Source organism: Oxyura jamaicensis, assembly GCF_011077185.1.
Source record: "Oxyura jamaicensis isolate SHBP4307 breed ruddy duck chromosome 4 unlocalized genomic scaffold, BPBGC_Ojam_1.0 oxy4_random_OJ106465, whole genome shotgun sequence".
Classification (NCBI taxonomy): domain Eukaryota; kingdom Metazoa; phylum Chordata; class Aves; order Anseriformes; family Anatidae; genus Oxyura; species Oxyura jamaicensis.
The window spans coordinates 1-13,752 of record NW_023303891.1 but is presented as its reverse complement, the minus strand read 5'-3'; the positions used below and the strand labels follow the sequence as shown (position 1 = coordinate 13,752).

The 13,752-nt window shown below is 61.6% G+C and overlaps 2 protein-coding genes across 2 annotated transcripts; both read right to left on the bottom strand.

Moving 5' to 3' along the window:
• Nucleotides 1-2,627: 2,627 nt before the first annotated feature.
• LOC118157269 (peptidyl-prolyl cis-trans isomerase NIMA-interacting 4) lies at nt 2,628-3,316 on the bottom strand. The gene is made up of 4 exons (XM_035311536.1): nt 3,262-3,316; nt 3,105-3,169; nt 2,908-3,027; nt 2,628-2,805 (listed from the first exon to the last, which is right to left on the bottom strand). Exons 1-4 carry the CDS (start codon nt 3,299-3,301, stop codon nt 2,647-2,649), a joined length of 384 nt encoding a protein of 127 aa, XP_035167427.1. The 5' UTR covers nt 3,302-3,316; the 3' UTR covers nt 2,628-2,646.
• A 1,347-nt stretch (nt 3,317-4,663) lies between these two features.
• LOC118157264 (NHS-like protein 2) lies at nt 4,664-12,141 on the bottom strand (the record flags this gene model as incomplete). Its single annotated transcript, XM_035311530.1, has 8 exons — nt 4,664-5,453; nt 6,135-6,267; nt 6,389-8,214; nt 8,247-8,508; nt 9,607-9,738; nt 10,566-10,770; nt 10,976-11,109; nt 11,890-12,141. Coding segments are annotated over 8 exons (3,257 nt in total), but the record flags the coding sequence as incomplete, so codon positions are not given.
• Between the last annotated feature and the right edge of the window lie 1,611 nt (nt 12,142-13,752).

The following is a 13,752-nucleotide window of genomic DNA, read 5'->3' as shown; positions in this document are numbered from 1 at the left end:
AGGGGAAAGCTGATTGCTGCTATAAATCCCCCATGCAATAGATGCCAGCACATCATCTGCCCGGTGCCCGGTCCAACACTGACGTGTAGCGCTGCAGAAACCCTTTTGCTCAAATCCCTGCCAGGCTGTGGTTGCTGTAGAAGGGTTGCAGAGCTGGGGGGTTGCAGAAGGACTGAAATAGCAATTAGACCTTGACTGCTGCAAGGTGCTGAACATTTGGAACCTTTTAGGATTTCTGGAGGAGTCTAAGGCTTCAAAGCAGGCTGTGGACTAACCTTGTAGCCCCCCTCTCATCTTTCCCTATTAGCGTGGTCAAAAGCCCGTCCATACACAAAAGCAGCAGGAGGGAGAAAAACCTGCCTCAGAGTTGTGGGCTGCTTTTTCTCTGGTGAGGTGGTCGTCTAACGCTCCTCCCACATATGCTTTAGCTGTGGTAGGTAAAGATTTTATATAGGAACCATAGGCACAGTGAAACTGAAGTGGGTTCTTAGTTTTGGACCATGCCATTTTAAAATCAGAAGAATCTCATTCTTGCTTTTAGCAATGCTTTGCTCACCTGACTTGCCCCGCTGCCAGCATGATGGGATAAACTTGGCCTGGGTATGCTTGCAACTATCGCCTTGTCTTACCTTGTAACAACGTGGCAGTGAATTTCAGTGCTTCCTCACCTACGTTAGATGCCCAGCAGGTTTGCCTTGTATGTTACAGTGTGATAGCCAGGGACACCTTCACACCTCGTTGGGTTCTGCAGCTTTTGGAGAAGAAACTGGTATGCTGAATTTGAGTTCTTTGTACTAGGTAACATATCAAATCCAAACTGTTGTCCCGATAGAACGGGAGATATGCAACGTGCTTTTGCTAATAGGTAGAACAAAGCCCTGGTAGCCTGGAAACGAGCAGTTTATTAATAGAGCATCCCTTAAATGAGGCCGCATCTGCTCTCATGCTGTAGAAAGGCCCGTCTGCCTCTCACAACAAAATATTAATGAGGCAGAGCTTTGTGAGTGTTAGTTGGCCTGTGCGAGCCTCCCATTCTCTTAACAAAACAAACACCTCAAGAAGTGGGGCAGGAAAAAGACCTGCCCTGGTTTCAGTTTTGCATCTTCATTGCGTGTGATCTTGGGAAAGGCCTTTTTGTGCTATTTGATTTTGTTTTGTCCCCATCCTAAGCCCTCTGACACACCGGGATGCTCACCTGCAGCAAAGACAGCACCAGTTTGAGTTGTCTTTCAGCAGGCAGAGGATCAGCACGTCGGGATATTTATTACTAAGGTCACGGAGGTAGGAGACACGCTGAGCCGCTTCACTCACATCCGTCATGCTGTCATTTAGCTGGTTCTACCAGAAGGACAAGGTGCAGTCTGCTAGGCTTCATACACGTCCTGCACGCTGAGCAGTGGAGGAACTGATGGAGTGACAAGTGTTTAGTGCTTTTTCTGCTTCTCTTCCCTTATTCAAGTTACAGTTTCTTCCCTGAGCTTTGATCAGATAAGGTATGGATGACTTTTTATGCAAGGGGACTCCTCTTGCACCTTCCCCCTCCCTGCTACTGCTCAGTCAAGCCTCCAGTATTTGTAAAGGTTTGGTAACTGAAAGAACGAGGAGCCTGCCCAGGGCAGCAGCTGTGAGCTCTAGCTCTAGCATTATTCTGCCTCTACTAAAGGGAGGCTCTTAGTCTGAGCTCTGGAGCAGAACCTGCAGCATGTGAACTGTCCACATTCTCCCTGGTGGGGGTAAGGGTAAATGCCCTAGTGAACCCGTTTTCAGGTTGGTTAGATTTGCAGGGAAAAGCCTGAGCTTTCAGTTGGACAGATCACGTCATTTCCATGTGCAGTTGCAGCCCAGAAAGCCAACCCTACCCTGGGCTGCACCAACAGCAGCGTGGCCAGCAGGGCGAGGGAGGGGACTGTCCCCCTCTGCTCTGCTCTCGTGAGAGCCCTGTGTTCAGGAGGGCCACAGAGATGATCAAGGGGCTGGAGCATCTCTTCTACAAAGACAGGCTGAGGGAGTTGGGGATGTTGAGCCTGGGGAAGAGAAGCTTCTGAGGGAACCTTTCAACAACCTTCTAAAACCTAAACAAAAAAGGGGCTACAGGAAAGCTGGGGATGGACTCCTTATCAGGTAGTAATAAGGCAAAGAGTAATAACTTTAAACAAAAAGAAAGCAGATTTAGATTAGATATAAGGAAGAAATTCTTTATTATGAGCGTGGCAAGACGCTGGAACAGGTTGCCCAGAGAAGCTGTGGATGCCCCATCCCTGGGAGCGTTTAAGGCCGGGTTGGATGGGGTTTTGAGCAACCTCATTTAGTGAGAGGTGTCCCTGCTCATGGCAGGGAGTTGGAATTAGTTGATCTTTAAGATCCCTTCCAATCTAAACCATTTAATGATCAGCACCTCTGCAGCTGGAAAAGAAGAGACTCACCTGCAAGCTGAAGCTGATTTAAAGCATGAAGCTCTAATTTGACCTTTTCCACAGAATGCTTTACCTCTCTGTGCAGGGTCCTGTACTCTGCGTGTCCTGCCACACCGGCAGGGCTGGCTGGCTCCAAGCACGCTGCTGCTTACAGCCAACTTGCTGCAAGGTCTAGGTGCCTGGGACACTCTCGGAATTCAAGCAGTTGGGAACTTAATGGTCATTCACACTTTTATTTTCTGCCTTCCACCATGATAATGTGGTACCCGAACTTCGTTTTGACAGGAGGGTCCGTATACACCGGTTTGTCCATGCTGCTCACAGGCAAGGCGAACGCGGCTTCCTGGAAGGGTCCCACCATGGAGCCTCTGGCCATCCAGCCCAAGTCTCCCTGGAAAAAGGAACCATCAGGGTTAAGGACGGGCCCTGTGTCTCGCCCTGCACCGCTTTTAGGGCCGGACAGGCCGAGGGGCCGCTCGGGGGACAGCCTTACCCCCTGCCTGGCCTTGTCCTCGCTGTACTGTGAGGCCACCTCGCTGAAGCGCACCCCGGCCTTGAGCTTCTCCATGGCCTCCATGGCCTTGCCGTGCTTTTCGCACAGGATGTGCCGCACCTGGGGGGAGGGCAGAGGGGGCCGTGGCAGCCCGCTGGGAGCGGCACCGCGAGGGCCCCGGTGCCGCCGGTACCCACCTTAACGGAGCTGCCGCCGCCCTTCGGGCCCTGCGCCTTGCTCTCGCCGCCGCCGCTCTCGCCGCCTGCCAACGCAGCGCCCTGAAGCCGGGACGGGCCTCGGGGAACCGCTACCGGCCCCGGGCCCGCCGCCCCGCTCCCCCCCGGCCCCACTCACCCTTGCCGGCCTTGCCGCCGCCTTTCCCCTTCGGAGCCATGGCCGCGTCCCGCCCCGCCCCGCGCCGCCGCCGTGAGGCCCCGGCCGGCCCCCGGGCCTGCCCCCAGGCCCCGGGCCCGCCTTTTTTTTTTTCGGAAGAGAGTTTTTTTTTTTTCCCCTGTGTTTTTTGTTTCTTTCTCCCTTTTGTTTTTTCTCTCCCCCCCTCTTTTTTGTTTTTTTTTTTTTTTTTTTTCTCCTGAGTTTTTCAGCCTTAATTACAGGCTCGATTCTGCAACCCCGCGAGAGGGAAGGGAGCAATGTGCAAGCAATGGGAGAGGGGAAAAAACAAAAACAAAAACACAAAAACAACAAGTAAGCACAAGGAGAGCTGAGCCTCTTTCCAAGTAAAATCCAGCACAGGCCCCGGACAGGGACCCGTGCTCCCCGGGCTGGCACGGATCACCCCAGCCCTGCTGAAGCCGTGCCCTCGGCCCCCTTCTCCCCGGTGCTGCCTGGCCCCAGCCCCATCATTCTTCCCCCACGCAGGGAGGCTGGGGGTATGCCAGAGCTGGCGGAAATACATGAGGAAATAAAGCACAACCTTCCCAAACACCCCGTTTCTGCAGCAGGCACTGTCTGGCCCTTTTTGGTGGCACTGTCGGCAGCATGGGGACAGCGCTGGGGTAGAGCCCCTGCAGTGTGGGTAACCCCTGGGCATGGGCAGGATGGTGGGAACCCCCCTGAGGAACGTGTGTGTGGATCCGAGCACGTCCATCTGTGTTTCTGCACCTGGCTGTGTTTGGCCAGCAGCTGTAGGACCCCCAGCAATGGAAGCCACAGGTGTTTGCAGGAGGCGCAGGTCCACCCTGCTTCTGCAGGGTGCTTCAGTCCGATGCCAGAGGCAGAGGCAGGAAAGGAACTTTCTGGCATCCCCTCTGGGCAGCGATGCCCTGCTGCAGCCCCTTCCTTCACACATCACCAGGACCAAGCACTCTCCATGCCTCCAGTCACCTGAAGTCCAGGAGATGCTTGTCCTGGGAGGGACCCTGTATGGTGTGGCTGGTGGAGCAGGGCTCCTTGGGGGACGCAGTGGAGTGACCCTGGGGTCTGTGTTTACAGCAAGGGCTGGAGAGCTCTCAGAAATGTAGCACTGTCAGGGGCTTTTGAGGGGGTGGGTTTTGGCCTGAGGTCATTGCACGGGCTGCAGACACTGGGGCACCCGCTCCCCATGCAGCAGGGAGGATGCTTTGGCTGACGAGAGGGAACAGTTTGTGGCTCTTCCAAAGCAACCTCATTTCCAAACAGCCTCCTTACATCTTCCCAAAGTAAATCTCCGTGTTTGCAGCTGAACTCATACCCAGGACATTTGGCTGGGAAACTCAAGGTACAACGTCAAATAAAAGAGAAAAAAACATCATCACCATTGTGCATTAGAAAAAGCCATTTAAAGTACCACATGCCGAGTGACCAAACAGTTTCAAGCTAGCTTTGCTGCGGGTGCTGGAGGGTGCCTGGGGCTGCTGTCCCACTCTGTTCCCGAGGAGCAGTGGGAGCTGCCAGCCCAGTGCCACAGGAGGTGCCGGGTCCTGGGGCCAGCTCAGCAGGGGACAGTCCCCGCTGCGGTGCTGCATGCCTGCCTCTTCCCTCCTGCGAGCAGCCCGCCTCCGCCGGGGACATGGGGGCCTCAGGTCCCAACACTGCCTCTCTGACGGTGGCTCTCCCATCGGAGAGGAACCAAAGAGGATTTGCCCAGGAAGAAATGAGAGCATGAGAGAAGCCCCAGCGAGACAGCCAGGACACCCCTTCTGCAGAGACCTGAGTGCCTAAAGCTACCGCTCGCAGCAAGGCTCCCCCCGCAGCCATCTCGAGCCCTTTGTGGCCAGGAAGGGTCTGTGCAAGGTTAGGGCTGGCTTTTGGGGCTGTTTGCACCATCCAGCTCAGGGGCAAACTCTGTCATGACCCTCCGAGCCAGCGGGTTTGTGGTCTTAAGCAGTTCAGCTGCAGACGGCCTGGTACCAGCACTGGTTTTACTGCTCTTCTTCTGGAGCAAGGCCTTAAAATCTTCATTCCTGCTGGAGGACTTCCCGGTGCTGACCACTGCTCCAGGGGACTCACTTGTTGGTGAGCCCGACGTCTTCACGGGTGAGTGGGAATTGGGCCGGCTGCCAAAGGTGTCACCAGGCTCCTTCCGCCCCAGAACCTTTCTCTTGGACCTAAACAACAAGGAGCATAGTGGTGGGAGCAGCCCCAGGCTGGAGCTGCCACCGCTTTGGATGTGGTGAGTTCCCGCAGCAATGGGAAGGGCAGCACCTAAGGGGTGAAGTGCATGGCACCAGCCCAGCCCTGTTGGGGCAGGAAGACAACCTGACCGGTCCATGGAAGGGTGGGTGATGTGCTGAGCTTTTGCTCATGTTGCAAATGCCCGTCCTGGTAGACAGGCCCCAGTATGTCCCAAAGCTGATAGGTAAATGGTGACCCAGCCTGGCCACAGGTCCTCTTCTGCAGGCTCTACTAAATCCATCACAGAATGGTTTGGGTTGGAAGGGACACTTAGAGACCATCCCGTCCACCCCCTGCCATGGGCACGGACATCTCTCACTAGATCAGGTTGCTCAAAGCCCCGTCCAACCCAACTTTGAACACCTCCAGTGATGGGGCACCCACAGCTTCTCTGGGCAGCCTGTTCCAGTGCCTCACCACCCTGACTGTGAAAAATTTCTTCCTTAGATCCTCAGAAGCGCACAAGGCAGCAACAGCCTCCCAAGGGCTTGTTCCTGAGCTTGAGCACCAGCCCCAGCACAGAAAACTTCAGGCACCAGTGATGGGGACAGAACCACTTTGGCTCTGGAGGGGCCACTTGGGCAGCCGTGCCCACCACCGCATACCAGCCCTACCTGTGGATGACGGTGAAGAGATCCTCTGTGGTACGGGATGCCACAAAGACATCATCGTCCTCCTCCGCGATGGAGTCGGCTGTCTTGTCGCTGGCAAAGCTCTTCTCCTCTGTGCCGGCCTCAGACAAGCTGCCTGTTTGCAGGGAGGAGAAGACAGCCATGAGATGCATGGGACGATGGGGAGGGACCCCCGGAGGGACCCCCCCAGCTCCCTCTCCCTGGGGTATAACATGGAGGACCAGCTAGACCCTCACCTTGCTCCAAAGGGGTCTCGCCAGCTTGTGCTGTGCCTGGGACCTCTGTGGGCAGTGGGTCATCGGCGTCGGGGTGGCAGCAGCTGGGCTCGGTGTCCAGCGTGATGATGGGGCTGGGGGTGGGTGCCGGGTCCCCCACACCTCCTCCCTGCTGCACCGGGGCTGGGGCGAGCGGTAGGTAGAGCACGCTGGGTTTCTTGGGCACCGGCGGCGGCACCTTGGCCTTCCTCCGCTCCCCCTCCGGCCGCGGCTCATCCTCCAGGCTGCCCTGTGAGAGCCGCCGGGGCTCCCCCGGGCCCCTCCTCGGCTCCCCTTTTCGCAGCATTGCCAAGCCGTCCTTGGTAGCAATGCTTGGTGGGGACGTAGGGTACAGGGGGCCCTCTTCCCGCAGGGCCGGGGGCTTGGGCAGGATGCTGGGGGGACGCTTGGCCAGTGGCGGCTTCTCTGCCACCGGCGGCTTCACCTTCCTCTCCGGGCCCGGGCAGGGGACGCGTGGTGGATCCTCGGCGTGCTCCAGGCCGTCGGCATTGTCCTCTGGCTCGGAGCGGCTGATGGAGCGCAGGCGGACGGAGCGCAGGTCGGACTGGGTGACCACGGGCATGATGGGCTGGATGGGGCTGGTCTTCTGGGCCAGCTTGGTGCCGAAGGTGGAGTCGGAGTGGTGCCGGCTGACCTTCGTCTTCCCCTTCAGGGAGATCTTCAGCCCCGAGAGGTCAAGGTGGGCGGGTGGTGTGAGAGGGAGGTCGAAGGACAGCCTGGACTTGGGGCTCCTCTCCATGGGGGATGTGGGTGGCAGCGAAGACTTCCTCTCAGGGACCAGTGGCCTCACCCGCACCTGGTGTGGGGAGTGCCCGAGGATGGCCGAGGTGGGGACGGTCGGGGTGGGGGTCTCCGACTGGCTGGAGTACCCGCTGGACGGGGACATCAGCCCCGTGGGCCTGCCCGGGGAGGAGGTTTTGAGGTCAGCCTCCGCCGAGAGCTGGGAGGGTGTTGTGGCTCTGGAGATGGAGGGGGACGTGAGGGACTCAGAGCTGCCCCGTGCCTTGACGCACTCAACGGCCGTGGTCCCCGTGGCCGTGCTTGAGCCGGAGAGGGACCGGTAGGCATCACCGGTCTTCCAGTCTGCCAGATACCACTGGTGGGGGGCGGCCGGGCCGTCGGGCTCCCTGCCCTGGGGGTCCGCGTGCACCAGCCGGTGGCTGGGGGGGTCCAGCGGGATGCACAGGCTCTTGGGTCTTTGATCCCTGGGCAGCCCCAGGGCGGCAGGGCCGTCCTGCCCGTCCTTGATCAGCGAGACGCTGCGGGTGGGCGGCGAGGGCTTCTTCTTGGCCTTCTTGAGGGAGATGCTCTTGGAGCGCCGCCGCCGCTGGCCATCCGGCTCCGGCCCCAGAGAGATGTTGTCGGTGCTGGTGCTGCCCTCGGAGCCGGCGCTGGGGTAGCCCAGGGCGCAGTTGGTGCTGCCCCGCCGGGCCTCGGCGTAGGCGATGTCCACGGAGCAGAGGGACCCCGAGTCGGTGGGCACCGACAGTGACCGCTCGCGGAAGCGGCACCCTGCCCGCTCCACCCCGAGGCGTGACGGCTCCGATGCCGGCTCCGGCTCCTCTTTGCTTGCCGGCGAGAAGTTCACCCTGGCCTCTCGTCCATCACACCTCCGGGGGCCCCCGGAGCCCGGGGGGGACTCGGGCACCGCAGCAGTGAAGGATCCGGGCCCGGCGCTCCCCACGCGCTCCTCCTGGGCGATGAAGAAGGAGGCCGCCCGGTCGGTGCCGGCGGGTGAGCCCATGCCGGAGCTGCCCGGTGAGGCGCCCTGGCCAGCAGTGGGGCTGGGGGGGGGCGGTGTAGCCGAAGGAGCTGGCACCCCAGGGTGAGGGAAAGGGGGTGCCCTGAGGCCCATTGCAGGTGCCGGGGGTGGCCACGCTGTCCATGGGGGTGGAGGGTGGGCAGCAGCGTGCCTGCAGCGTCCCCCCGAGGTCGCTGAAGGTCTTCCTCAATGGGGCAGAGAGCGGCTGGCGGGGGCTTATCTCCTGGGGGGGGCTTCCCCCCGCTCGCGGGCTCGAAGCTGCAGGACAGGGACTCGGTGATGGGTGGGCGCGTGGTGGGCGCGGGGCCGTTGGCGCTGCCTGCGAGGACAGACATGGGGTGAGGGGGGGCTGGCACCACCCCGGGCACTGCCCCGCAGGCGGTCGGTGGCACCCTCCTGCCCCACCGCCCGTCTCTGGGGCTGTTTCCCTGCCCGTGCATGGAACACGTCCCGGCTGGCTGCAAGGGAAGGGCTGACGACAGATGTTCTCCTACCCCCCCTCTACTGGGGTGGCCACGTCCCAGCTGGGGACAGTCCCAGCCTGTGTTAACCCTTCTGCTGGCATCTGGTGGCTGGGACGTGCCGTAAGTGCGTGGGCAGCTCACCGGGGTAGGAGTCTCCACGTGTGGGGGCATGGACAGAGAGGGACAGGATGGCTCACAGTCCCTCCTCATCTCAGATCCACCTGGTGGGAAGGGACCTGGGGGCCTGGGCCCAGCCAGACCACGACAACTGGCATCCAGTTCAACTCTGGCCATCTCCACAGGAGGAACCACGACACCTTGCTGGGCTCCTGACCCAGTGGCTGACCACTGTCACAGGCAAATCCCTTCCTCCTACACCGTGAGAATTTCCCTTGGTGCCATGGTTTCTCCTCCTGTCCCTACACACCTCTGAGCAGAACCTGGCTCTGATTTCTCTGCACCTTCCTTGGCACGACAAGGTCCCCGAGCCAGGCTGGGTGCTGTGCTGATGGGGTCAAACACTGTTCCGTGGCTGTGCTGGGGGTGCCATGAGCACGCTCAGCCACACCAGCACCCTCATCACACCACCGTGGGTCTGCCCGCAGCCGGCGAGGACAGGCAGGGGGTCAGGCTGGAGCTGTGGAGCTGAGCCACTGCTAGGAGAAATCTCAGAAGCTTTTGCTCCCCATAACCGTGCTGAACCCCGACTTAGGGCCTGGGGGGTGTCCCCTGTCATGAGCCAGCTTCAGCGCCAGGCCGGTGTCACCAGCATGCCCAGGACCTCAGCTCCCCCGGAGGGTGCAGAGCCTCTGTGGTGGCCTTTACATCCCCATGGCCGGGGTGTCCCAGCCCCCCGGTGCGCCTCTGCCCATCCTCAGGGAGGCTCCGGTGGGTGCCAGCCGGGCCCGGGCACTCCTGGGGCAAGAAAGGGGCTGCGCGGTTCTTGCTGTCACCTTGGTCTCGCAGGGACATGTTAGGGAATCCGATAATGGTCCGTCTACGCCGCAGGGTGGACTTGGGGTTCATCGCGGTCTCTGTGTTAAACAGGGAGTGACGAGCACTCGCGTGCCTAGCAAAGTGCTGCCCTGTAGCCAAAACAAACACGCTGTGTACACAGCCCGGCACCGTCGCTGCGGCCGGCAGGACGCGGCCACCGCGGCCACCACGGGCGTCCCCTGGCTTGCTGGTGGGCGGCGGGGGGGATGAAGGAGCACGGTGAGCCAGGCGGTGCGAGCTGGAGATGGTGGGGATGGTGGTGCCAGCTGGTGGGAACACGGAGATGCTGCGGATGGGGGTGGGATGCACAGGCTGTGAGCAGCGGGCTCCGGTCGGTGCTGGTGAGGTGGGACCCCGCACCGTTGCGCCTCGTCACTAATGGGACCGGGCTGCTGGGCCACGCTGGGGACACGGGCATGGGCAACAGAAGGGCGTGAGGAACGGCAGGGATGTCTGCACGTCTCTGCATCATGGAGGGAAAGGGCAGGATGACATCTTTTGCTTTCATGGGGTGCGTCTCGCTCGGCTGCTGGCCCCAGGGCTTGGACGTGCCCACGGGATGTCTGCGAGGGCCGGGCAGCTCCGCGCTGCTGGGAGCTGCAGCCCCGCGAGGACAGACAGATGGACGGATGGACGGACGGAGCGTGGTGCGAGCCAAGGTGACAACAGAACCGGCTGGTGGGGCAGCGTGGCAGAAAAGAGAGACCGGATGGCAGCGTGGCTGGTGGATCGGATGCACGAAGTTGCAGATGGCAGGAGAGATGGCAGGGAATGACACACACGAGCGTGGCACTGCTGTCCCCTATCGTCCGCACGGGGCCGGCAGGGACACAGGCTTGCAGCCCCAGCTTGCCCTCCCACCACCCCGCATCCCCCTGGGAGCACCCTTCCCCGGGTCCCGGCCCCGCTGCCCTACCCGAGACGTTGATGGGGACAACGTTGGTCTGCACGGAACAGGGCTGGTGCCACTGCTTCTCCTCCACGGTGGGCAGGGGGAAGGCCCTGGGCCAGGCTGTCTGCTTGTCGGGGGTGGTGGGGAGGCTCAGGGAGGCGTCGGGTGGCCTCACGCCCAGCGCGGTGGCACCGCTGCTCTCCTCGTCGTTGGCTCGCCGGCTCGGGGGCTGCAGGGAAAGGCGAGTGTCCATCCAAACCCACCCCAGGGGACGTTTTGGGGGGGGACAGAAAGGCCCACCTCTGGTCCTGCTGTCCCACCAGCCGTGCCAACCCATTTTCTCCACCCGATGCTGGGGCTGTACCGCCCCGGCCCGCTGCCCCAGGGAATGCTTGGGCACGAGGCTCCTTGCACAGCAGGGCCCCAGGACTCACCATAAGCACAAACTCGAGGCGCTTGGAGGGCGGGGGACGGGGCGAAGGCTCCGGGGGGGTGCCGGGGGACGGGTGGCCGGCGGCGCGGAAGGTCTGCCCGGTCACCCTGCTCTCGTACTGCTCCTCATACTCCTCTGCAAGGGAAACAGCAGGACCCTGCTCCGGCTGCCAGCTGGGTGGCAGGAGGAGCACAAAGGCTTCTGTCCCTGGGCTGTCTGCCTGTCCCTGGGCTGTCTGCCTGTCCCTGCTCAGCACGGGCGGCTCGGGATGCAGGGAAGGGGAACGTGCCCGTGCTGCCAGCAGATCCCGTGGAGCGGGGCCAGGGCTGAGAAAGCAGCAGCTCTCAGGGGGCAGCGAGCCCGGCTGGGGATGGCCAGCAGGGAACTCAGCATCTCCCGCCCTGTAAATTGTTGAGCTAATTAATGCCGGTCGTTATGGCCTCGCACGGAAACCAGGTCTGCTCGGGCTGGCTTAATGAGATTACAAGTTGGGCGAAGGCCAGGCCGCTGATCTAATCGATGCCTGTAAAGCATCTGATCTGAGGCTGCGTGACGTCGCGATGAAGAAACTGGAAGGAAACAAGATCAGCAGCCATGCTGATTCGATTAAACGGCTTGGCAGCCCCGGCCCCCTCCTCGCGGGCAGGAACGCGCCGCGGGGCTGGCGGCTGCTCGGCAGCCCCAGGCGCTGCCACTTCTTGGCCACGGTCACTGCGATGGCTTCAGCAGGGACCTGGGAGAAGACCAGTGAGGAGGACGGGCTGCTGGAGGCCGGGACCTCCTGGGGACCTGACTTTTGCGGCTTGGTGAGGTCGAAGGAATGGCTTGGACAAGCGCACGTGGGGAGATGGCCTCTCTGCAGCGTACCCAGAGCCGTGCCCGTCCCTGCCACCCCAGACCGCCTCGCCCCACTACCTTGCAGCAAGCTCTGGAGGTTGAGCTGAGCCTCCTGGTGCAGCTGCTCCATGCCCGGCGGGCGGCCGGCAGCCAGGAAGACGTTCACGGGCTGCTGCCATGACAGCTTGGTGTGGGCGGCTTTCTTGCTCTCAAGGTCCAGGTTAGAGGTGGCTGCGAGCAGGAGGGAGCAGAATGAGAGGGAGGGGGGCGACCAGCTTTCCTGCGAGCGCTGCTGCGGGCTCGGGGCTGGTGCTGAGCCAGCACCGTGCGCTCATCCTGCCTGCCTGTCCCTCCAGGAGCACAGGGACGGGGACGTGTCTGTGTCACGCCCCGGCAAAGCCACCCCCGCAGGCTGCAGGAGCAGAGCCCATCGCCACCGCCGCTGCTGCTCCAGGCACCGGACACGCTCCTGTGGGCGGACAGTGACAGCCAAGCCGGGAGCAGGGTGAAATTGGGGAAGGAAGAAATCACCCTGTCACCCCGGGTGATTGCACAGCTGCTCTTGGGTGCAGGAAAGGCAGCGCACAGCGGTGAAGCAACCTCCTTGCTGCAGAAGAGCAGAAATTGCAGCCTAAAAGGAGGGCGCAAAGGGACACGGCACCTTTTTGTCACGCTTATCTCATCCACCAGCCCCAGAAGAGGGGATGCATTGCCCAGCATACCTCACATTCAGCAGGGGAGGGTGGCGAGCCAGCAGAAGATGAGGGCTTTCTGATGGCACCGGGGTCCAGGCAGGCTCTGCGTGCACACCCATTCCTATTTCCTGCGTGGCAAACACTTCCCCTCGCCCCTGCACCGCGGGTGCCTGTCCCCAGCGAGCGCGTCAGTGCCTCCGGCCGCAGCACCCGCTTCGTGCCAGACCCCACCCAAGCAGGCAGAGGAAGCAAACGGGGCGGCTTTGGTGAAAGGGGACTGCACCGCAACGGCTCACGGCTGCCCAGCACCTCCCTGCCCCGGCATGCTGCTGGGGCCCCCTCTTCCCACACTGCCTGAGCCTGCTGCGGCCACCTGGGCCACCTCGGCCCCAGCCCGCCGTGCCCCGAGCATCGCCCGTGCTGCCCACCCTGCCCCCAGCTCCAGCACAGCCTGCACAACACCCAGCATCCAAAAGCAACGTGCCTGGTCCCTAGCCTAGTTACTTTTATAATTTGTGTTACCATAACGACGTGCCTTAACACAAGCCCTTTTTTTTTTTTTTCCTTTAAATAATTTGACTCGTTTCCATATCAACCAAGAGGTGTCGGGGTGTGCGCGTGTAAATCGCACCAAGGCTTCGTCGGCTGCAAAAGCCCCGTCCCAGAGGGCGCGCACAGGGCAGTGCTGTGCCCAGAGCACCCAAGCAGCCGGGGATGAAATTTCCCCTGCTGCGGGTGAGTGCAGCCCCATTTTTTCAAGCAGGAGCACGGCTTTTCCTCCCCTCGCCTCCTGGTTTGGTGCCCAGAGATGCAATGCCCGGGCAGGACGGAGGTCTGGGCAGAGGTGACGGACGGCACAAGGAGCACGGGCCATGCACGGAGCAGGCTCTGGGCACCCCGCTTCCCCCCTACCCCGCAGCCACTACGCAGGAAATCAGGGACACCCCAAACCACAGCCCCCCACTCCCTCCTCTTCCCTCTACCTGCATCCTGCCCCGAGCAGGGGACCTTACCTCGGCCCCGGCACCCTCGGCACCCCCAGGCACCCACCCCGCAGGCGGGCAAACGGCAGCACCGAAACCCGGGGCCGCCCTTCAGCAAAGCGGAAGCGTGCCTGGGCAGAAGGCGGGGGGGGGGCTGCAGCCGCCCCCCAGGGCAGGGCTCCAGCACCGTGACACCCTGCCTGCACCAGAAGGGTCCCCCCCCCGGCCACCCCAGCACCCTGCGGTGCCGTGAGGGGCTGTGC